The following is a 23,874-nucleotide window of genomic DNA, read 5'->3' on the forward strand; positions in this document are numbered from 1 at the left end:
TTGAATCAAGCTCCAATCAATAAGTTCCTCCAAGTAGTCTTCGGCAACATCCTCTATATTTCTATTCCCGATTTGTTGAATGAATCCCTCAGCTATCCAAAGTCGGAGAAGTTGCCTCACTAGTATCTCAAAGTCTTCTAGGTAGATACCAAAATATAGAAAGCATGGTTTCAAGCGTTAGGTAAGTGATTGTAGCTTAGAGCCAATATGTCCATGCAACTTGATCCATTCTCAGTCAAATACGAATTGACATGGCCAACATATTTTGATCATGTTCGATGTGTTTTCTCCTTATTGGCCAAAAGACCGCCCAATACCACAATAGCAAGCCGTAAACCATTACACTTTTCACAATTTGTCTCCCTAGAGTTTCAAGTTCTAGAGGATTGATATGTTGCACCTGATTGCTGTTGTATGCTGCTTGATATGAATTGTATTTTCCTTTCTTCCACATCAGGGACGAGTGATGGGCAGACAAAAGTTGTCAGAGAGGGGACAATGGTGTGGCATATGCTTGGAACTTGAGGGAACAGAAGTGGGATAAGGTAATTTACAATTCCATTCTAACAACTATATCAACAGTTAGATTTATGGTTTTATTTGCAATGCAACATTAAGTGGTTGCCTCTCTGGCGCTTGATATACTCTTTCCTTTTCTTCCTTTCTTTTTTGTGGTGTTTCTTAGAATCCTATGCTTTGCAAGTTTGTTCATTTTCTTAAAAATTTTAATCTCTTGTATAGCAGATGACTGTGACAGCAAATTTTTTGTTTTTTTCCCCTCGATTGTGAATAAAAAACTAAGAAGTGGATAGAAAGGTTACAGGTCCAGTTTGCTGTGTGATATTTACAGCCACTGCCTATGTCCCTCTTCACCAAAATTTCCCCCTTATCTCTGACTTAGTTATGGTGTTTGTATTTTCATAACCCATTTACTTAATTTTATGGATGGTAGTGAAGTTTATGGGGAGTCTTTTTAATGCAATCTCTCAGTTGCGGGATTCTAAAAATGTGCTCTATCTAGTAGTCTTGACTTATACTTGTTGAGTGAGGTGTCTTGCACTTTCATGCCAATGGCTTTAAGATTGTCCATATTCCTATTCTACTTATTTGTGTTGAATTCCCCTCTTTTCACACATGTTTAAATTGACATTTGGAACGAGTTTTGAGCTGGACCATTAAAGATTTATGCATTTAATTTTATATATTAGTGCATTTAGTTTGTTTTCCGAGTACCTTTACATTTGCGGTTTTTGTTTGCACTTTAGTTCCCTCTCTCTAATATTTGAATTTTTAAAATTAGTCCTATGTTTTTTTTTTTTTTTTTCAGATTGGTGAAGTTGTTGACGGACCGGATGATAACCTGAGGCGTCCTGTTCTTGATGGGATTGAATATGACTATGGTCAGAATCTTAATTATGTTCTTTGACAACTTTAATATGGTTGACCATTTGTCTATATCATTTATTTATTTTTTGGTAATAAGTAACGATTCAGTCTTTTATTCTGTTGTTACTCAGTATTTGATGTCGATATTGGAGATGGGGAGCCTATTCGTAAGTTGCCCTACAATCGATCAGGTATTTTTTTTCTTGGTCCTGTTTTCCTGTGGTTGATTATAATTGCAATATCTGTTGCTCTTCATTTTCCTTTCCACTTTACACATACACCTGATGGGTCTTGAACCATGACTTCACCCCCCACCTTAGTTTAGTTTTACAAGGGAATGGCACTTGAGCTAGAAGAGTTCACTGGCTTTCCACCTTGTTGCATTATAATTATAATTTTGTGGTCCCAATTTCTCTGAGTATTCTCTCTCTACTCGGTATGATGTTCATGTCTTACTCTAGTATCAAATAAATGAAGGCACTCATCTCCCTTGATGATATTAGGCCTCAATTGTTGTTTGTTTAACTTACTACATCATTGACATCTAATGAATCATGAATGTAATTGTTAATTCAAAAAACAATGACATAAAATTTGATATTTCAGATAATCCTTATGCTACTGCTGACAAATGGCTTCTCAAGGAGAATCTACCTCTTTCCTATCGACAACAAATTGTAGAGTTTATACTCCAAAATTCTGGACAAAAGGACTTCACCCTGGATTCATCATTTCGTGATCCCTTTACTGGCTGTAAGTACAATATTTTTATGGAACTATGACATGAACATTTGAGATAATTGATGTAGTCGCTTCCTTTTTGCTTGTCTAATGTTTTCTGTTTTTCATTTCAGCTAGTGCTTATATACCTGGAGCAACTTCCAGTATGTCTGGTACGTATTTATATTAGTTAAAAATTAAAAATTGTTGTTACTGTATTTTACTTTCTCTTGCATATGCTAATATGTATTGAATGCCTGACTTACTTCACAACCTCCAATATAAGACTATGGCTCTAATGTTTTTTCATATTCTTGTTTATATAGCAGCTGTTTCAGCAAAACCCACTTTCAAGCACATTCCTAAGGTATGCTGTTACAGTGTAGTGTTAATAGGTTTGGATATATCAGTCAAGGGGTTTAAGATGCATTTCTAGGAATTGCATGTCCATTCTTAGGGAACTTGTAAAAAAGTATATATTGAGTGATTGTAAAAGCTCATGTATTATATTTTATTTGTTTCACATGAAACATTACCTAGTGAATGCAATGTACTTTTTTAGAATTTTTTTTCTGTAATCCTCCAGCCAAAAGAGGCTCTTTGGCTTCCCTACTTGACTATTATGGCTCTACTCCATTATGGTTGGGATTAACACCTTTTCACTTGGAGTTGTAGACTCTAGGTTTTTATTTTCCTCTTAAATAATTATATGTTTATTACTCTTTTTATTGTATTTCTGTTAGAATGTTATGCTTGTATTTATACCCTCTGATATTTTATGAAACTTTTCTCTTTGGTATTGATCCTCAGTTGTACGAGGGAGTTATGAGGGTTTTTTTCCTTTTTCTTTTTTGGTTGTCTATAGAAGTTTCTCACTGTGCTGATTGTGTTTTCATTCTTTCACACATTTTTTTCGCTGTTCGTTGTTTGGGAGATATGTCATGTAATTGGGCTCTATGGCTGTTTTGAGGCGAGTTTTACCCCCTTGAGCATTTTGGGCTGTGTATTTTGATATTCTATTTCTGTATTCCAGGACTATATCTCTATAGGGGTCGTTGTTTGAGTATCTGATATATTGCTGGTTGGGTTCGTCAATTGGGTGACTTTAAAAGATGCATGCTCCTTCTTTACATCTCTCAAGTACTTTGGTGTCTCTTTTCACCCTGTCATTTACTTGTCATTCTTTGTCTATCATTTTGTTTCCAGAAAGGAATGACAAAGTAAATGACAAAGTAAATTCTACTTTGTCAGGAAAAGGAGAACTTATCTTTGACTGAGCTCCTGATTAATTTCTACTCTACCACGAAGTAAACTCCTGATTAACTTGGATTTACTTACATCATATGAGGAAATATCCTCAAATTATATATATATATATATATATATTAAAAGAGTTATAATCCTGAATTCTTAAATGAACTGGTTGTTGAGGCTTACAGTCAAAGCTTTTGTTATGAGGCATGCTTCTTTCTTTATGGATAGTTTTTTACCAAATTCTATCTTGACTGTTGACCTTGTGTGCTCAACACAGGTGTACTATCAGAAATAATCAAGAAAGTCACAACAAACCCAGCTATTCCTGCAAACCTTTTAACGAGTATCCGTACTGTAACTAATCTATTCAAAAATTCATGTTTCTACGACTGGTTACAAAAGCATCGTAGTGAGGTTGGGACTCGCTTCTTCGTTGTTATTTTCTGAGTTTGATCGTGCATGCCAAGCAATGGCCTTTGTTTGAATGTGGTTTTGAGCACTGTGTGCTCTCTATGTGCAGTGGGTGGGTGTTGGTGTATGTGTCTATTAGATATGGTATGGATATATGGTATTAACACTGTTGCTGACAGGCACTTAATGTGTTCTACATAATATAGTTTTTACCTGTGCTTTTTATACTTTATGTGCTAATTTATTGTTCCCTTGAAACCTTTCTCAGGATTACATTGGAAATCTCATGTTTTATAACTGGCTTTGACCTTTTCTTCACTAAACCTTCTTGTTTCTAGAAGAATACTAGCTTGTATATTGATGTTCCAAATATTTTTTCTTTGATAATTTCATTATCATTATTATTATTAAAAAAAAAAAGATATACTCACTTAGTTTAAAAAATCCCTGGAGTATTTTGTTACACATCTTTTGTTGGGTAGAAATGCAAAGGGTACTCGATAAATCAGTTAGAGAAAACATTTCCCTTTTTTCAGGCCTTTTACTTGGATGATTGTTAAGGCAATAACTGCACAGCTTGTCACACTGAGCATGTTTTTGGTTCGTATATTCAATTGCTTCTCGTATTTATTTATTTAACTGATTTTGCAGATTCTCAATGCGTTTTCAAGTTGTTATTCATCGCCAAGTAAGAATTTGCAGTTGTCTTACTCCACTTTAATACTCAAGTAAGTAATTGTTTTACTGTAAATTTGCCAGCATAGTGTTTCTTTTAGTGGATTCTTGAGCAACAGTGAAAAGTGGAGTTGGTCAAAGGTTCTTTAGAATTTGTTTTGTGATTCCTGGAATTTATGTTTTCACAGTTAATTTATTGTCATCTCCCTATCGTTGTACTTTTCACTACAACCACTTATTATCTTGTTAGTCCAGTTTTCAGTATTGAGAGAATTTATGTGTTTTTCCATCCACTTACAAAAATTATGGAAACAAACTGCACTATCATTTACAGATGCTCTCTCTGTTCAACCAGCTTGGTCTGACTTTGAAAAGGTCCCGTCCTTTCACGTCATGATTGGGTCAAGCAGGTGTGATCATGAGTAAAAGGAGAGGATTTTTTCTCCACGTGGGACAGCCCTCACCTTTGATAGAGTAGATCATTTAACGCCTTTGTCACAAATCATTTTTGACCTATTGGTTCAAGTGGCATAGCCGCATAGGTGGTCTTTTTTATGCATATTGTAGTACTAGTCGCTAACCCGTGCGATGCATGGAAATAATTACCAAATGATTTCAGGGAAAAAAAAAGTCATAACCTTTCATATTAGATATATCGAAATGTGTCTATTGGAAGGTCATAACTCTTCATATTAGATATATATTAAAGGTGTCTATTTAACGAAAATATGCCTATTGAATAAAAATGTGCAAATTGAATGAAAATGTGTCTATTGAATAAAAATGTGTCTATTGACTGAAAATATGCACACTGAATGAAAATGTGCATATTGAAGAGTCATAAACATTTCGGTATGAATAGTATTTCATATTCATTTGGTAATTTTTTCTCAACTTCTTCTTTTTCATCTTTTTTAGAAACACAAGAAACTTGTGGACTTTTTTCAAAATTGCTATTTGTAGAACCCAATAAATTTGGTTGTGTCATGGGGAGAATTTTGTGCCCATACACTATTGCACATAAAAAGCCAAAAAATATAATTGGACTAAGAACCAGTTATATATAAACTATAAATTAATATGGTGCGAAAATCTAATTCAAACTCAAAATAAATTTCAACTAAAACATAAAAATATTTTTATTACAGTAGTCAACGATGAAACAATAAGAAGAATAAATTGTGAAGTGCAAATATGCCAAACACACATTAAATGCCACATGTTTGATTTTAACTGCCGTTATACCTTGATTTTACCACCAAAGTCTGGCCATTCCAAGCATGGTAATACAATCTTATACAAATTAGAACACAAGTAATAAAACTGATAAAACTGCCAACAACACAGAATAGTTAATAGGGTATATATTAATATTGAAGACAACGTTTCAACCAATAACAATACACAATACCATTCTTTGAGCAAAATATTAACATAAAGCAAATGCGCAAGATTCAATTTTTTACAATGGCCAACAATTAAAGTATCAGTATAAAGAGGTATCTACTTCTTGATTATAGTGTCGAAGTCATGGCCATTTCATAAATTATAATACAATCTCACTCTATATTATGGCCATAAGAAAATATTAAAACAACCTGTAATACTGCTTTAAACCAAATCTCCATTGCAACTACCCGATTCAAACCCAAATGTTGAAATTCGAATGGAGATGAGGAAATACAAAACAATAACTCCAATAACTCCAATAACCAAATATACTTAAATAAATAATCAAAGCCATTAAGCCAAAAAAATGCGAATTTAAACTCATTTTACAGTCAAACGTTACACAAATAACAATATATATGTTGTGTAACTTTGGCACACAAAGTAAGGCAAAAAGTATGTAACCGAATAGTATAACACCATCTTCTAAAAAAAAAAGAAGAATAGTATAACATCATGATCAATACTTAGAGCAATTTCTCAATCACGGTTGACCAAATTAGTTTCTAACCTTTTCATCAAGGGAATGTAGCGCCAATAATGTTGTTTTCTTATTTCTGTACTCCTCTGGCAGAAAAGAAACTGGGAGAAATAAGAAGTGAATGTAAATGCACAAAGAGAGAGTTAAAAGATATAGTAACGGTAGTAAAATTGTATTGAAACGGTTTGTTTAATCCACCAAATGAAAAGATACAACCGTTATGTTTTTAAATGTAGGCATGTGGCATAAATTTATGTAACTACATGGCGCAATGAGGAGCGGTCAACAAAAAGTCAAATGGTTCGGCTATTAGTTATTACTAGTCGTTAACCTGTGCAATGCACGAGAAAGATATTGAGTACAATCTAAAATTTAATTTTGGTTTATTTTACTACAACACCAAAATTGAATTCGTAAAATAAAATCATGTAGCTAAAACATTTGCTAACAGCTATACGTTTCAAACATTTATTAAACTATATATTATTATTATTATTATTATTATTATTATTATTATTATTACTAGTCGCTAACCCGTGCGATGCACCGGAAAATTCCAAAAGAGAGAACTCCAACACTTACGCTTACTTATTACACAATCTAGAAACTGTCCTACAAGATATATGTCCTACCTATTTTACAAAGAGCATGAATTTGTTCTAACACATCCGGAATCTCCTTCAAGCATGGTTCCTACAACCCAATTGATGCCAGCAATTGAGTTGGCAAACTCCACAATCAAATCCCCGATCCACAATTCATGACAAGAGTGTAACACTCAATAGAGCATGGCAGCCATCCACAATGGGTTTCCTTGGCAATGAATTAATTATGGACTATAACAGGAGAACCATGACTATCTCTAAATATAATGCCCAAACCTGCATAATAGATGGCTTTGAAAAAAGGCTAGTGCCATGTCTAGTTTTGAGATAAGGGAAACATGAGCTGGAATTGTTGGGCTCACTTAATATTTTAGCTTATGTTTTTGAGCAAAGTAAAGTTTAAAGATATTTTGGGTTGGTAAGCAAATAAAGTTATTTTGGTATACGTGGGATAAGAATAAGTTGTCATCAGGAAAAAAAGAGTATTATTATTGTATTTATCCTCATTTGTGAGTATTAAATATTTATCCTTATCAATTCCTTTTGAATGGTTCAACAATCTTTTCTTGCTTAAGGCCACATTTTGTCTTTCCTTGATTGGCTCTTCATTCACCTCCTTAAAGAGAAGTTCTAATTTCATACAACACTGGAAATTTCAAGTAGAAAAATAGCAAGCATATCTTTGGAAGTCTATATTCAATATCTAAAAAGGCTAGTGTTCATTGATCTTTAAAATAGAATTACAAAACCTTATAAGAAAAACATATTAGTCTAACAACAAATGACAATGTACACTTCAATGCAATGTGCATTTCTTGTATGCCAAAATAAAATAAACAAACAGCTACTCAAAAACAAAGCAGGATTGCAATAGCATATTTGCTGCACCTTTTTTTTTTTTTTTTTTTTTTTTTTTTTGCACAAAGCCATAATTGAGACATGTTTTTTTGTTTGGATAAAATTGCCCACCTATAATTTAAATACGTACAATATCATAAGCCCTCTCTTTGTTCTTTGTATGGTACTTTAATTATTAAAAGAAATACATAATTTTTCATTGGTGAATATATGCAATACCTACAATGTAACAACTATTTCAATAACAAAGTGTGAAATAATTTTTTAAAAGAAACATACACACACAAGCTCCAACTGACAACTAACTTGTCAAACCCTAAAACCATTTATGACCCATTTTCTAAAAACATTCATGCATTTATCGTCAACAACCAAACAACTCCAACTCTCAATAATCATGACCAACCACAACCTACCAAATTTGGAAAAAGAAACCATTTTCCCATATACTTTTTTCATGAGAAACAAAGAAAAGAAAAGTTGTGATCTCTCTTCATAATTTGGTCTTCGATTTGTTATACCAATGACATATATTCAAGCAAAGACAATGTCTTGAGGGATCAAATAGTATTTGTGACACCAAGTGGGTAGAGATTGTTTATGACATTGTCATTTACAGACATAGTTTTGAAACCCGAACCATTCAAAGAATCATAAAAGGGAGAGATTGAAGGTTTTTAAAGTCGAACTGAGGTCGAACCATAATGACATCATAATTAATTTAATAATTATTTAAAAAATAAATAAATATATTAAATTAGTAAAAATATAAAAAAAAATTGACTAAAATAATTCAAATAAATATAAATATCTATATTTCAAATGTTTTTTTTTTTTTTTTATATATATCATAACTTTCATAAGACAAATAAGTAATATTAAATCAAAAGCAAACATAAATAAATATTGAGTATCTCAATCAATGGATATATACATATATATATGAAATTAATAACTTAAACTTTTTGTTAGGGTTTAATATTCTACTACTTTTTATGCAAGTATTTATTAATTACCCAATATTATTTTATTATGCCCAACCCCATTAATCACTTATCAAGTTATTAAAAAAAAAAAAAAACAAAAAACAAAAACTGAAAAGGGGCGGACATTGGTTTGTTCGCCCATTAAAAAACCAATTAAGTAAAAACAGTCCAAGGCAATTTACAAAAGAAATAAGTGGTTGAATGGGTCGCACAACCAATCCATCTTCTGCAACAGCCAAAACCTTCACCATGACAGTAAAGCAAAGAAGACCTGCAGAAATGGAGAAAATGTAGCGAGAGCGAGAGAGACAAAGACAATCTCATGGTTTAATAGCATCTCATGGCAGTTGAAGCTTCAACAATGGCTGTAAGTACACAAAATAATATATATATATATATATATATATATATCTGATCTGAACCTGTGAGAACCGAATCACAGATTGTTCAAGCACTTCTTTAACGTTGACAATGTTTTGGTTTGGAGGTTGAAGGGCTTTGTTTCTAAGAGCTTTTGTTTTTGTTTTTGTTTTGTTTGTTTGTTTGTTTGTTTTGTTTTTGTTTTGGTCTGTTTGTTTGCTGAGAACCCCACAACAAATATCCATGGCTTTAAATATGATAATTTCGTGGGCGCTTATTAGTGGGAAGGATTGGATTTTGCATTGGTATAGGTTAGGTTGATAGGCTCTTTATCTATGGAGGCAAAGAGATTGCAAATATATATATATAGAAAAATAAAGCAGTGGGTGTTTTATTTCCAATAAGCAACAATTGAATGTTTTGAAAAACCTCTTGATCGGGAATAGGAAGAATCGCCATTAATCAAGAGACAGATTTGAAGGAGGTCTGAATTAATGCTCAATTAGTTGAAAGAATAGCAAAATTTTAATTACAAGAGGAAGAGATAATGCGTACCTAGGAGATGAACAGGTATGAAGAAGTGATTTTTTTAGCAAAGTGGCAATTGAACAGGAACGAAGAAGTGATTCAGAGGAGATGAAGAGGCCAAGGAGGGAAGAGAGAGAGTTTGGCGTTAGAAAGGTGAAATTCTGAAGTTTAGAAAGTGTGAAAGGCAAGAAGAGCAAAAGGAGGAGAGGAGACAGAGGGGTTAGCATTAAAGACAACATTAACATAAGATTGGGCTTTATGGTGCAGAGTTGGAAATCATTTCTTTTTAGTAGTATTTTAAAATTATGAGAAATATTTAGAAAAAGTATTTTTAAATTATGGGAAAATTTTAGAAAAAATAAGGGAAATGACAAGACTGCTGATGTGGCTCAACTGGAGCGTAGCAACATTAAATGCTACGCTTCAGCTTTTAGTAATATATAGATTATTATATCAACTTAACAGTTAAATATATGATATTCAATGAAATCTTCTAGTATTGAAAGGTTCAATATTGTTTTGCCATGTGGGCCTTAGAAACCTGGAGGCAATATTGTGGTTGTGTTCATAGCTATATCCAAAGTCCAACCAAAAGGATCCAATGAATGTCTTTGTGTTCAGTAAAGCAGACCATGCAAAATCAATACATCAAACTAAGAACACAAATGCAAATATAACTAAATTTTATCTTTTAAAAATCCATGAAAACAGAAGTTTGTCACTTTTAGAATATGAAAAACATCTTGTTTGAACCAAGTTCTTTCGCAACTTTAAAAAAAAAAAAAAAAATGTTCTTTGCCAACTATCATATATGCAAGAAGAGCAAACACACAATAAGGCAATGCAACTCAACCTCCAAATACCATGCATGTACAGATTAAAAAATATATACAACTTATTTCAACCCCATTACAACTTTATTCTCCTTGATTATATCATGTTCCAAATTCAAATGCAGCAATGAAAACATAAACTAAAGCAATAATATAGCACAAGACCAAACTCATTTGGTAGTGGAGGTTAGAGAGAATTTACTTTGTTGCATAAGTAGAAAAGATTAAATTTCAATAACAAAATTTTATTCAGAAATTGAGTCCTAAAATCTGAAAAAGGAAAACCCAAGATTCAGAGAGAAGAGGAAAAAGTTAATCTAAATCAAATTATTCATTGGGGAATTTAAACAAACACATAGAGGACAAACACAAAGATGTCAATAACAATGAACAAACACAAAATCTTTACACCCACAATGCTAATTGCTTACACACAGATACTTTCATGAAATCAAAAGTTGATGAAGTTACCAAGTTTTATCCAAAATCACATAATAAAGATAGTTTTTTTTTTTTTATAAAAATAAAAAATAAAAAAATAAAAAGAGAAGAAGAGGTTTGTTCACCCAAATTATAAGCCATGTTCACCCAAATCCATTCATGTTCATTTGATCTGCCTAGGAACAGCCATTTGCTTTATATCTTTAATGCGTTATAGATATGAGTACAATATAAAATTTAATTTAGACCGCTAACTTTCAGCACAGTACTCCTAATGATGCAAGGCTGGAACCTATGGAAATTATCTTGTGAAATCTTTCATGGACACTAAGAACATCAAAATCGGAGTTTGGAAACATTGTTTTTTTCTATTGCCAAAGCAAACATGGCGTAATTTAGAAAATTGACTGTAGTTGTATAAATCAAAACATACAATGGAAAAACAATGTTTCTACCAAATTAGTGGAAGGTTACCGTAGGGATTTTGTGGGTTACTCTGTTTTTTCTCCACAATCTTCACTATAAGTAGTTACCCACTGAAACGGTGTGGGTTTGAAAGAGTTAGACCAACTAATGCAAGAGTAAGCAAGACCAACTAATGTTTGTGAAGAAAAGAATTACCAATAGCAGTAGCATCAAGGACACTCTGTTTTTGGTTCACAATGTTCGCTGAGTTTGTTCTTGCAGCAGGGAAAAAAAAAAAACAGAAAATGGAAAAACAAAAAGAAGAAAACACAACATAATCAGCGTATATAAATAATAATAAGTAGTTACCGACTGAAACTAAATAAGTCACCACCGAAAAGATACATTGTTCTACTTTTTTTAATGGTAGACATGGCATTAATTTATGTAGCCACATGGTGCAATAAGATAAGGACAACAAAAAGTCAAACGTTTTGGCTATTAGTTATTATATAGATATAGATTATAGTCATTCAAAGAGTAAAGAAAGGTAGAAGTTAGGCATATATTTTTATACTAAGAGTAATTATATATATATATATATATATATATATAAAAACTTTTTGTGTGTCATTTTTAAACTACCTTGTTAGTTAAGTTGCCTAACTTTTAGTTCTCTGGTGAGCTTGACAGTTACGCTGTGCTTTTAATTGAAAAGAAGGATCAAGAAGATCAATCTCAAGTTCTTTCAGCAGCTCTTGTGGTATGTTTTGATTACATTACTAGCCAAATGCTTAGCCTTTTGTTTTAGATGGATTACATTGTTTCTGGATGTTCTCAAGAAATGTCAATCTTCATATTCATGCATCATAGTACTTTTTTTTTTTTTCCTTTTCTTTTAACAGATTGTGGAAGAGGAAATTCTAGAAGTTGATTCGGAATTCCATGTTTTAGTTGCCATTGGATCTCTGGTATCTTTTTATTTTGGTCTTGTTCGCTTGTATCTGTCGATTAATCTGTTTATGTTTATGCTGAATAGTAGGTCAATTCACTGGAGATTTGGCCATATAATTTTTAGACTTTTAAAAAGTATGCTTTCATTTTTGGAATACAGATATTTTTTATATATGAATTGATTGGTCCAGAGGGAAAATGATTTGATATTTCTCACTTGAAAATGGTCAAACTTGTAATTTTGAGTGTGCTAGATAAAGCTTGAGCTGTACATTGAAACCAAAGTTCTGTGCTGGCACTTCATAATTCTTTTTGTGAATGCTAAAACAATTGTGAAAAAATTAACAAAAATAGGCCATCGATGGTCACTCACTGCTTTATAAAAATCTTCTGTCCTAGCCTAACCATTATGTTAGATAAAATGTAATCAATAAAGGAGTAGGCCAAGATTATTTATTTATTTATTTTTCTCTTTTCTTCATCTCATATTTGTTGGTGAAATATTGGGGTCATGCTTGAAACAAGGATGCTCAATGGTGCACAATAATATGTTGTGAGATCTGGGAAATATAACACCTTTTTTTGGAAACACAAAAACTCATTGCCCTGAGCAAAGTTTCATATGCATGCAAGAGGAAGTGTAAAGCAGTATATAATATTGTATATGATGTCATGGGTTCATTAAGCTGGATGTGATGTTAAGCACGAACTGGGTAAGGGTTTGGAATTTAGTGAGAAAGACTCAACAAACTTAACTGAAGCATAGACTTACTGCACTGAAATAAATTTTTGGTATCAAATATGTTTTTGTATAATATTTTACCATTGAATTGGCCAATTGGCTTAATTAGTAATTTAATTGCTGTGTTTCATAATACAGATGCTTGATGGTCTTGTGAGAAAAATTGCCTTGGACCTTGATGTTGAGGACATTGCCAAAGCGGCAAAGGCCTCTAAAGACGCCAAAATTGCTGAAGTTGGGGTTGACATTGAACTGTTAACTAAACAGAGTTGAATCTCTCAAGTCCCTCGTAACTAAACAGTTTTCTCTGGATATTTTGTATCTTTGTTGCTTGTTCAGAGTGTTCACCATCTTGAACACGATGTTTAGTTCTTTCAATAAAAGTCTTATTACCTATAATTTTTTTTTTATTTAATCTTTGTTGACATGTTAATTTTATCTTTTATCACTTTTTTTTTTTTTAAATATAAATTTTTGTTAAGTGTCCCATAGGCGTAGTGTACTTGGGCCTCGCCCCATTTTCTTTTTAAAGTGAAAATTTTATTTTAGTGTTAAAAAAATAATTTGAAATGCATATCACACGTAAGTAGTCTAGGAGATGCATTAATGTGCATGTGTGTGATATACAAGCACAAAAAAATGCTGAACACACACAGTTCCATTGGATAGTGCTATGATTCTAGAGTCTTCACATTGATTAAATATAAACTTAACAATGTGTAGCTCTTGGGCACCCTTTCCTTGCAAGCTGATTTTCAAGGGTGAGTTCTACCCATGGGTATCTATTAGGTAGCTTCCACCATATGGTTTCTTGTATTTCATCTTCTCTAATAGTGTGATGCTTAGCAATTTTTAAAGTGCGATGTTTAGCAATTTATGATGGTCTCTAGCTTTCTGTGATTTTGTCATACGCAGACATGTATTATCAATTGTATCAACTGATCTAAGTGTCAGCTGAACATGATAAGATGCAATACACCCCACCCTGTGTTGGCAAGACATTCTGTTTAACAACTTAATATACAATAATAGAATGGGGATGGAAGAGAGCCTTAAGTTATTTAACTATTTTTGGGGGATTTTGTTGGAAGCTTCCTACGATAACACTACTCTCTATATGTATGCAATGTCATACATGGTCTATGTGGCTACGATTGAATGAATAAGATGGTCATATATAGATCAAAATGGCGGAGAGGGATTCTTGAGGCCAACCCCAACTAATTTGGGATTTAACTTAAAAGCCTATTATGCTGAGTTTAGTATATGTTGATGATTCTTAATTTTCCTCTTTCCCCAGGTTTGAATAAATAATGACAGCTTGAAGTGAATCTAAAATAGAAGATGAACCTTAGAGCATCCACACTGGTAGCAGGAAAGTTGATGTTTCCTTTAGAGCATCCACATTGGTATTGCTAAATAGCTATATTGCTATTTTAGCACCACCAAATACCAAAATGTGCCCTACAATGGTGGAGCCAAATCTATATTTTTTGGCTCCACAGTTACAGTGAATAGCCATAAATAGCTGAAAGGTAATTTTTTTATTTTATTTGTGCGTTCACACTACTTTTGATTATTTTACTCATTTCTTCTTCTTTTCTCTCTCCTCACTCTCTCTCCATCTGCTTCTCTCTTCCACCATGCTGATCTGCACGAGCCTAGCCGGCACAAATCCATCGCCGCTAACCCACGCTTCAATCAGCCATCACTGTTGACCCACGCTCCACCATCAACCACGCTCATCGCATTAACCCACTTTGCCACTCCTTATCAGTCTAACTCCCCTACCTTACGCCACCAAATTAACCCAATGATCCGGTAAGTAATCCACACTACATCACCTCCGCTATAAACAAAAACAATCCAACTCACAACCATAACTACATGCAACCACCACAAAACACAAACCCACATCACAAATCACAAATCTACGGCAGATTGGTTAGAGTAGAGAAAAGGATCACAAACCCACGACACAACCCACAAACCCGCGACCTCAATTGAAGAATGCCGGCGTTCTCAGCGGCCCAAGAGGCCCTCATCCACGATAGGATCCTTGAGAGCTTTGACGAGTTCTTCTCTAGCGTTGGCGAGGAAGGTTTCGGGATGGTGATGGGTGGGAAGGAGAGAGTGGAGACGAGACTTGTTGGGAAATGAAGGGAGGGAAGTGGGAAGTGAGAGTGGAGACTGGAGAAAGGCATGGCATAGAGATAGAGAGAAAGAAATAAATTAATAAAATAATGTAGTAGATATATTATTTTATTGTGATGTTTATATTATTTTATTATGTTGAAAACTAAAATAGATCCACTAATGCTAGATGTTTTATAAAGTGAATAGGAAAAATAGAGAGAGCTTTTATGGTGCCAAATAGTTAAAATAGGTTAAAATTTAAGCACGAAAGGATTACCACCACCATAGAGTAACCTGTCATTCAGCATGGTTAAATAAGCTTAAACATGTTTACTTACTGTTTTGCTTGTGGCATTGAATTTGCTTCATTAAAATAGATTAGCAGATTATTTTGCGTAGTCTATGCAAGTCAGTGTAGTGAATGAAGCAGTATAAAGTGTCCACACAGGCTTTATAGTTCCACGCTACCACCGACCTGCTCAGTACATTGGTAATTTTTTTACGAAAAAAGATATGCAGAAGATAGTGCACCTAGGTTATAGGGAGGGACGGAGCACTTGAGGCTCCAATTTACATTTTCTACTTTTTTTTATGAACAATAACTTAATGAAGCAAATTTTACATTTTCTACTTATTCACTGAATTTAATAGTACTGGAATATCAAAGTTTGCACAAGAACTTAACGTTCAAAAAGGGTACACTAATTGTCTAATTGATCAATCATATAACATAGCGTTCCACAAACTAACTTTTCTTCTTTATAATTTTTTAGAATACAACAGAAAGCAGACTAAATTTTGTTAAAATGTGTGGTTTACATATTTACATACAAAGCCTTTCTTGTTAATGAAACACAGGCCATAAGTTTAGCAAACCCAAAAGAAGGGAATCATAAAGAACCATGCCAAATTTTATTTCCAATTGGCATAAAACTTTTTGGTCACTCCATAACAACATTCTATTCAATGGAATCTGAACTTTCCTCTCCTTCAAATGCAGATGCCTTGGCACTATCCGCTTCTCCAAACTAAACCCAAAATGCTACAGAAACTTCTTCAATTCCTCCACACTCCTTTCCATCTTATCCACCAAATACTTGAACTTTGGCCACAAGTTATTATCAATATATAACCAAACATGGCAGGCAATCTAACACAAGCCCTCTCAGCTTCCTCCTGAGAGAAACCAATGCTCCTCACGAACCCAATTTTTTCTCTCAGCTTGTTAGCTCGTGTGTTCAAAAGATGCGCATTAAAACTACTCGGGGAGCTCAAATTCTCCATCCCCAGCTGCCTTAGATAATCCAGAGTGGGCTGGAGACAGAACTCAATGTCTAGAAAGAGAAGGTGAGTGCAGTGGAGGATTAAGCTGCGTGATTCTTCGGTGGTGGCAGGTAACTTGGTGGCCAGGAAATCAAAAATTGGAGCAAAGTCAGTGGGGTCACAGTTTGTGGTGAAGAGTTGTGGGCAAAGGTAAGTGTTGATGTTGGGCCCCATGTGGCTTGAATTACCAAGCCCAATTCGTTCTTATAAACCAAATACAAGCAGTAGTAGGAAACCGAATACAAGTAGGATTGTAACTCCTTGTAATAGCTGACCTATGACACATATATATATATATATATATATTAGGTTTGTGTTATAGGGCAAGTTGAGAGAGTAATTCCTAAAAACCTAACAACAGCCGCATAAGAAGAAAGAATAGTGTTTTCTTGTCTTGTGGGTAAGAGAGAGTTAGGGTGTATTGGGATTTGAGTTTCTTGAGAGTGTTCTTGTACACTATTTTATCTCCCTATTTTTTTATAGTGAAATTTCTCCGTCGTCTCCGTGGAGATAGGCAATTTGTCGAACCACGTAAGTTCTTGTGTTCTTTGTGTGTGCCTGTTATTTGATTTCCGCTTATTTACTGTTATTGATTTAAGTCCTAGGGTGCTATCTGCACAACAAGTGGTATCAGAGCCAGGTTAGGATTCAATCCTTTGAATACAGTAAAGATGTCAAGCACAAAGTATGATGTAGAGAAGTTTTGTGGTAAGGGAAATTTTTCACTTTGGCAAAGGCGAATGAAGGATCTCCTAATTCAACAAAGAGTTCACAAGGCCTTGCTTGGGAAAGAGAAGAAACCGGAAACGATGAAGGATGTAGAATGGGTAGAGATGGATGAGAAAGCAGCTAGCGCTATTCGTCTCAACCTAGGTGATGAGGTCATTCACAACAGCCTAGAAGCAAAGACCGCAAAGGAGGTTTGGGAAAAACTAGAAGGTTTTTATATGAGACAGAATCTGACGAACAAGTTGTACGTGAAGAAGCAACTGTATAGTTTGCATATGAAGGAAGGTTCAGATCTGTTGGAGCATCTCAACACGTTTAACAGGTTGAACACCCAACTGTCAAGTTTTGGGGTGAATTTTAAGGACGAAGATAAAGCGTTACTCTTATTAGCGTCGCTTCCTACTTCTTTTGATCATCTCATGACTACGTTGACGTACGGGAAATAAATTATAGTACTCGAGGAGGTGACTAGTGCTCTCTTGTCACACATAAAGATGAAGCAAGATAGTGATGGTTCTCAGGTTGATGGACTTATTGTAAAGTCTGAGTCGAGCAATAGGCGTAGAAGTAGGTCAAGAGGACGAAACTCCAATAGGAACATATCACAATCTAAATCACATGCAAAGAAAGATGTAGAGTGCTTTTATTGTCACAAGAAAGGGCACTATAAGAATCAGTGTAAAGAGTTGAAAGAGCATTTAGAGGAGAAGAAGAATGGAAAGAAGCCCCTAGAATCAGTTAGTATTGCTGAAGAAATGTCAGATGACAATGAAGTTGGTGCAGATTTACTTTCAGTCTCATCTGGTAACAATGTTCTACTGGAATCTTGGGTATTAGATTCAACATGATCATATCACATGACTCCAAAGAAAGATTTGTTTGACACGTATAAGCCTTACAACAGTGGTATGGTCCAAATGGGTAATAATGCTACATGCCTGGTTATTGGAATTGGTACCGTGAAGATCAAGATGTTTGATGGAGTTGTGAGAGTTCTTAATAATGTCAGACATGTTCCAGATCTTAGAAAGAATTTAATTTCTTTAGGAGTGTTGGATGATTTGGGCTATTTGTACTCATCAAAGGGTGGAATCATGAAGATTACCAAAGGTGCTTTAATGGTGATGAAGGGATAGAAAATAAGCACACTTTACAGATTGATTGGGAACACAGTTGTAGGAAGAGTTGCAATCACCACTTCGATGGAGTCCAACACTGACGACACAAAATTATGGTATATGTGACTTGGCCATATTGGTGAACGTGGTATGTTAGAGCTGCACAAGAGAAATTTATTGAAAGCGGTGAAGACATGCAAGCTAGACTTCTGCAAGTATTGTGTGTTTGGGAAGCAGCATAGAGTCAGTTTCAAGACAGGCTCTCATATAAGTAAGGGTGTTCTTGACTACATTCATTCAGATGTTTGGGGTCCAGTATTGGTTTCTTCTCATGGTGGTGCTCAATATTTCATCAGTTTCATTGATGACTACTCTGGATTTATTTTATGAAGCATAAGTCTGATGTGTTTGGCATATTTAAAAAGTGGAAAGCACAAGTTGAGAATCAGACTGGCAGGAAAATAAAATACCTTAGAACAAATAATGGACTAGAGTATAGAGATAAAGAATTCATAAGATTTTGTGAATTAGAAGGCATTACTCGTCACTTCATAGTTAAAAGAACTCCACAGCAGAATGGGGTTGCAGAGAAAATGAACAGAACCTTAGCAGAAAGAGCCAGATGCATAAGATTGAATGTAGAGTTGCCTAAGGTGTTCTGGGTAGAGACAGTTAACACAGCAAGCTTCATTATTAATAAATCTCCATCTTTAGCCATAGATTTCAAGATTCCAGAAGAGGTATGGTCAGGTAGACCTATTGATTATTCAAGTCTAAAAATCTTTGGTTGTCCAGCTTATGTGCATGTGCAGAGTGGAGAGCGTTCTAAATTGGATTCGAGGTCAAGAAAATGCATATTTATTGGTTTTGAAAAAGGTGTTAAAGGCTACAGGCTTTGGGATTCAAACTCAAAGAAAACGGTGACCAACAAAGATGTCATATTTGATGATGCCTTTATGTTGAAATAGAATGAAGCAGAGACATATGATGATAGTCCACATGAGAAATTAACTGTTGAGGTGGAGTTTGACGAGAATAATTCACCCAGTGATAAGGCTGATGTTGAGATTGATCCATAGCAGCAACAAGAAGAGTCTTATTCAATTGCTAATGGTAGAGAGAAGCGGGTTCACAAAGCACCACAGAGATATGGGTTTGAAGACATGGTTAGCTTTGATCTCATAACTAGCAGTGGAGATCCATTGTCTTATAGGGATGTAGAAGAGATGGGGTCACTATAGAAGAATAAGACTTGAGAATCCTCTAGTATGTTGACAAAGCCAGTTCCAACAAATAAGTTCAAGAGCTACTTGGACTTGGTTGATGTTTGCAGCTTGTAAGCCCTTAAGGGCTAAGGTGGAGGCGATGGAGGAGTTTGCTAGTGTAGCTTGATCAATTCAAGCCAAGGTGGAGATTTGTTGATGTTGGGCCCCGTGTGGTTTGAATTACCAAGCCCAATTCGTTCTTATAAACCAAAAACAAGCAGTATTAGGAAACCGAATACAAGTTGGATTGTGGATTGTAACTCCTTGTAATAGCCGACCTATGACATATATATATATATACACATTAGATTTGTGTTATAGGGCAAGTTGAGAGAGTAATTCCTAAAAACCTAGCAGCAGCCGCATAAGAAGAAAGAATAGTGTTTTCTTGTCTTGTGGGTGAGAGAGAGTTAGGGTATATTGGGATTTGAGTTTCTTGAGAGTGTTCTTGTACACTATTTATCTCCCTATTTTTTTTATAGTGAAATTTCTCCATCATCTCCGTGGAGGTAGGCAGTTTGTCGAGCCACGTAAATTCTTGTGTTCTTTGTGTGTGCTTGTTATTTGATTTCCGCTTATTTACTGTTATTGATTTAAGTCCTGGGATGCTATCTACACAACAGTAAGTGAGTCTAGGTGTTAGTGTCTGTGTTGGTCGAGGGGGGCTTCTTGTTGTGAATGATGCCAAGGGCTTTAAGGTAGCGGAGGTTGTCATGGTGGGATGTATGGAACATGATGTATAGAGGAGATGAAGGAGTTTTGTTGGGTTCTGAGGTTTTGGTAGGAATGGAGGAGCAAGAAAGGGTTGGGAGTGAGAGAGTGTGAAGCACTGTGTTTTGTCGTTTATGTATGTATGCGTGTGTTTTGGGGTTTTAGAGGCAAATGTAATAAACGTGTTATGGGGAAGGGATAGGAGTTTGTGTTTTGTGGTTGTTCTTTTGTTTTGAGGAGGATAAGGAAGATGATTGGTGGGGCCATACTCTAAACAATGGTTACTGGTAAGCAAATTTGAATACATTTAAAAAAAAAAAATTATTTAATGAAGAAAATAGTTATCGTATTCTCATACAACTTATAGACTTTTTAAAATCAAATTTTCATGCTCTAAAAGAATGTAAAAAGTTGTAGATACAACTCATAAAAAAAAAAAAATTAAAAAAAAAAAATTGTAGATACAAATACAATTTTTAGAAGTAATATGTTGTAACTTAACTGGTTAAGCATGCTAGTTAAAATATACTAGAATACTGATTTGGATAAAATAGTATATTGATTTGGCGGTGGGAATTAACAATTTACTAAAATACTAATTTGATTAAATTAGAATACCGATTTGGATAAAATAGAATACTACTTTGGAGTGAGAGTGAACAATGTACAAAGATACTAATTTGATTGACATAAGATACTGCTTTGGATAAAATAGTATACTGATTCGGAGTGGAGTCAACAATCTACTAGAATACTTGTAGAAGTGAAAATTCTCGACCTATCACAAGCCGACACATCATACTACCAAGTTCACAAAATACGGCCAATTACAAAGCGCCACATATTGCTACTAGGTTTCGCTATTACTATCCAAAAACCAATAGAAATTTGCGAAGTGGCATTGAAATAAAAGCATAAAATGTATGCAAAAAACCAATCACACATCGGCGCATGTAAGCAATGATGTAGTATATATTTGCATAATATTTTACCTTTGATCTAGCCAATTGGATTAATTAGTAATTTAATTGCTGTGTTTCATAATACAGATGCTTGATGGTCTTATGAGAAAAATTGCCTTGGACATTGATGTTGAGGACATTGCCAAAGCAGCAAAGGCCTCTAAAGACGCCTAAATTGCTGAAGTCAGGGTTGACATTGAACTGTTAACTAAACAAAGTTGAATCTCTCAAGTCCCTGGTAACTAAACAGTTTTCACTGGATATTTTGTATCTTTGTTGCTTGTTTAGAGTGTCCACCCATCATGAACACGATGTTTAGTTATTTCAATAAAAGTCTTATTACCTATAACATATATATATATATATATATATATATATATTTGGGTAACTTTGTTGACATGTTTGTTTTATCTTTTATCTTTTTTTTTTTTAATATAAATTTTTTTTAAGTGTCCCATAGGCATAGTGTACTCCCAGTGTACTTGGGCCTCACCTCATTTTCTTTTTATAAGTGAAAATTTTATTTAAGTTTTAAAACAAAATAATTTTGAAATGCATATCACATGTAAGTAGATTGGGAGATGCATTAGTGTGCATGTGTGTGATATAAAAGCACAAAAAAAAATGTTGAACATGCAGTTTCATTGGATAGAGTTATGATCCTAGTGTCCCACATTGATTAAGTGTAAGCTTAACCATGTGTAGCTCTTGGGCACCCTTCCCTTGCAAGTTGGTTTTCATGGGTGAGTTCTACCCATGAGTATCTATTAGATAGCTTCCACCATGTGGTTTCTTGTATTCATCTTCTCTAGTAATGTGATGCTTAGCAATTTGATGCTTAGCAATTTATGATGGTCTCAGCATTTTTTCATACGCAGACATGTATTATCATTTGCATCAACTGATCTGAGTGTCAGCTGAACATGATAAGACGCAATATATCCCCATCCTGTGTTGGCAAGCCATTCTGTTTAACAATTTAATGTACAATAATAGAAATTTGTTCAACTTGTGGACAGCCCTAGGTTTTCCTATCACTATCTAGAACCCAATAGAAATTTCCCAAGTGTCGTTGAAATAAAAGCATAAAAAGCATGCAAAAAACTAATCATACATCAGCATGTGTAAGTAGTGACGTAAGCCGCCCGTTGCATGTAAGCAATAACATAAGCAATCCAATCGGGTGCTAACATGTGTCACCTTGAAAATCAAGACATTTCGGCCATTCAAAAGATGCCATGTGTCTTGGAGAAAAAGTATTAAACCTCTTCCAATCAGACTGTGACACATGTCACCAATAAGACTTCACCACGTGTCGCTCACCCATCCCCAAACTCCTATAAACAGAAGCCTCCTAAGGCATTTGGACACACCAACACATCTTGGGACACATACTAAGACATCTTGGGACACACCAAGGCATCCAAAGCATAAGTAGCATCAAAGAAGATTCAGAAGCACTCAAAAGTACAAAAACTCTGTAGGAATCAAGCCTCAAAGCCTTTAAGAACTTCAACCACAAAATCGAAAAACATTCAAAGCAGAACCATCCAAACTATCTTCCTAGATCTTAAAGTTTGTTGGAATCAAGCTCAAAAGCCTCCAAAACCCTCAAGAAATCGTAAATCAGTGAAGCTATACAGATTCAAGCCTCAAAAGCCTCAAAGAACTCCTATCACAAAACCTTCGAAGACAAAGAACATGAAGAACAAAGAATTTCTAACAAGCTTATAGCCAAAGATTCATTGTAATTCTATTTGAAGGGTCTTTGATCCATCCTTCAACCAAATTGAAGGATATTTGGTGTTTGAGTCAAAATCACATTATTACAATTCCAATCAACAAGTCTTTCAAGGAGATCGAATCAGAAGATCACTCTTTTGTAATTTCAGAGAATTATACCATATATTCGTCAATACAAATCCATATTTGTGAAAATATTTTACTTGTTTGATTTATTTCAAACTAAAATTTTAGTCGTCCACAATATTCATTTGATTAAAATACTTGGCTGCTATAAATTGTGGAATTCCTTGACTGATTTCAACCGAAATTGACAAAGAGCATTTTTATAAAGAAAGCAAAAGAAGTCTCGTGCATTCAACCCCAACAAGTGATTGATCAAAAGGTTTGTCAATTCTCCCCTCACTTTATTTTTGCAATCAATTTCAAAAGCCAAGTCTATCAGATTATGTTCTTACTCGCCCTTAGATTTTTTTTTGGCCAAGTCTTCAACCTTATATAACCAGCTGTGTGGACTTGCAAGCGGGGGAACTGGTTCTAGCCCCCACAAATATATTATACATCATATGCTATATAATAAAAATTGGACTTAAAAGCCGTAGTTGCGCTACGTGACTTCACCAAATTGTAGAAATTTTGTTAGATTTATATACATATATATATATATATATATATATATATATGTATATATATAATTTTTTTTGTTCTTATCATCTTCTCCTCTAATTTCTAAGTTTATAAAAATTTCAATTTGAATACAATTCAAATTCTTCATCTAATTATTATATTATTAATTTAT

At 34.2% G+C, this 23,874-nt stretch overlaps 1 protein-coding gene and 1 pseudogene across 1 annotated transcript; one reads left to right on the forward strand and one right to left on the reverse strand.

Annotated features, from left to right (window-relative positions):
* Nucleotides 1-207: 207 nt before the first annotated feature.
* On the forward strand, nt 208-13,361 carry LOC115966891. Its single transcript, XM_031086031.1, has 11 exons — nt 208-331; nt 475-545; nt 1,328-1,400; nt 1,518-1,577; nt 1,993-2,139; nt 2,241-2,279; nt 2,433-2,473; nt 4,423-4,499; nt 12,086-12,155; nt 12,298-12,363; nt 13,227-13,361. Exons 1-11 carry the CDS (start codon nt 208-210, stop codon nt 13,359-13,361), a joined length of 903 nt encoding a protein of 300 aa, XP_030941891.1.
* A 2,775-nt stretch (nt 13,362-16,136) lies between these two features.
* LOC115966892 lies at nt 16,137-16,721 on the reverse strand (annotated as a pseudogene).
* Nucleotides 16,722-23,874: the final 7,153 nt, after the last annotated feature.

The sequence above is a fragment of the Quercus lobata genome, chromosome 11 (assembly GCF_001633185.2).
Source record: "Quercus lobata isolate SW786 chromosome 11, ValleyOak3.0 Primary Assembly, whole genome shotgun sequence".
Lineage (NCBI taxonomy): Eukaryota > Viridiplantae > Streptophyta > Magnoliopsida > Fagales > Fagaceae > Quercus > Quercus lobata.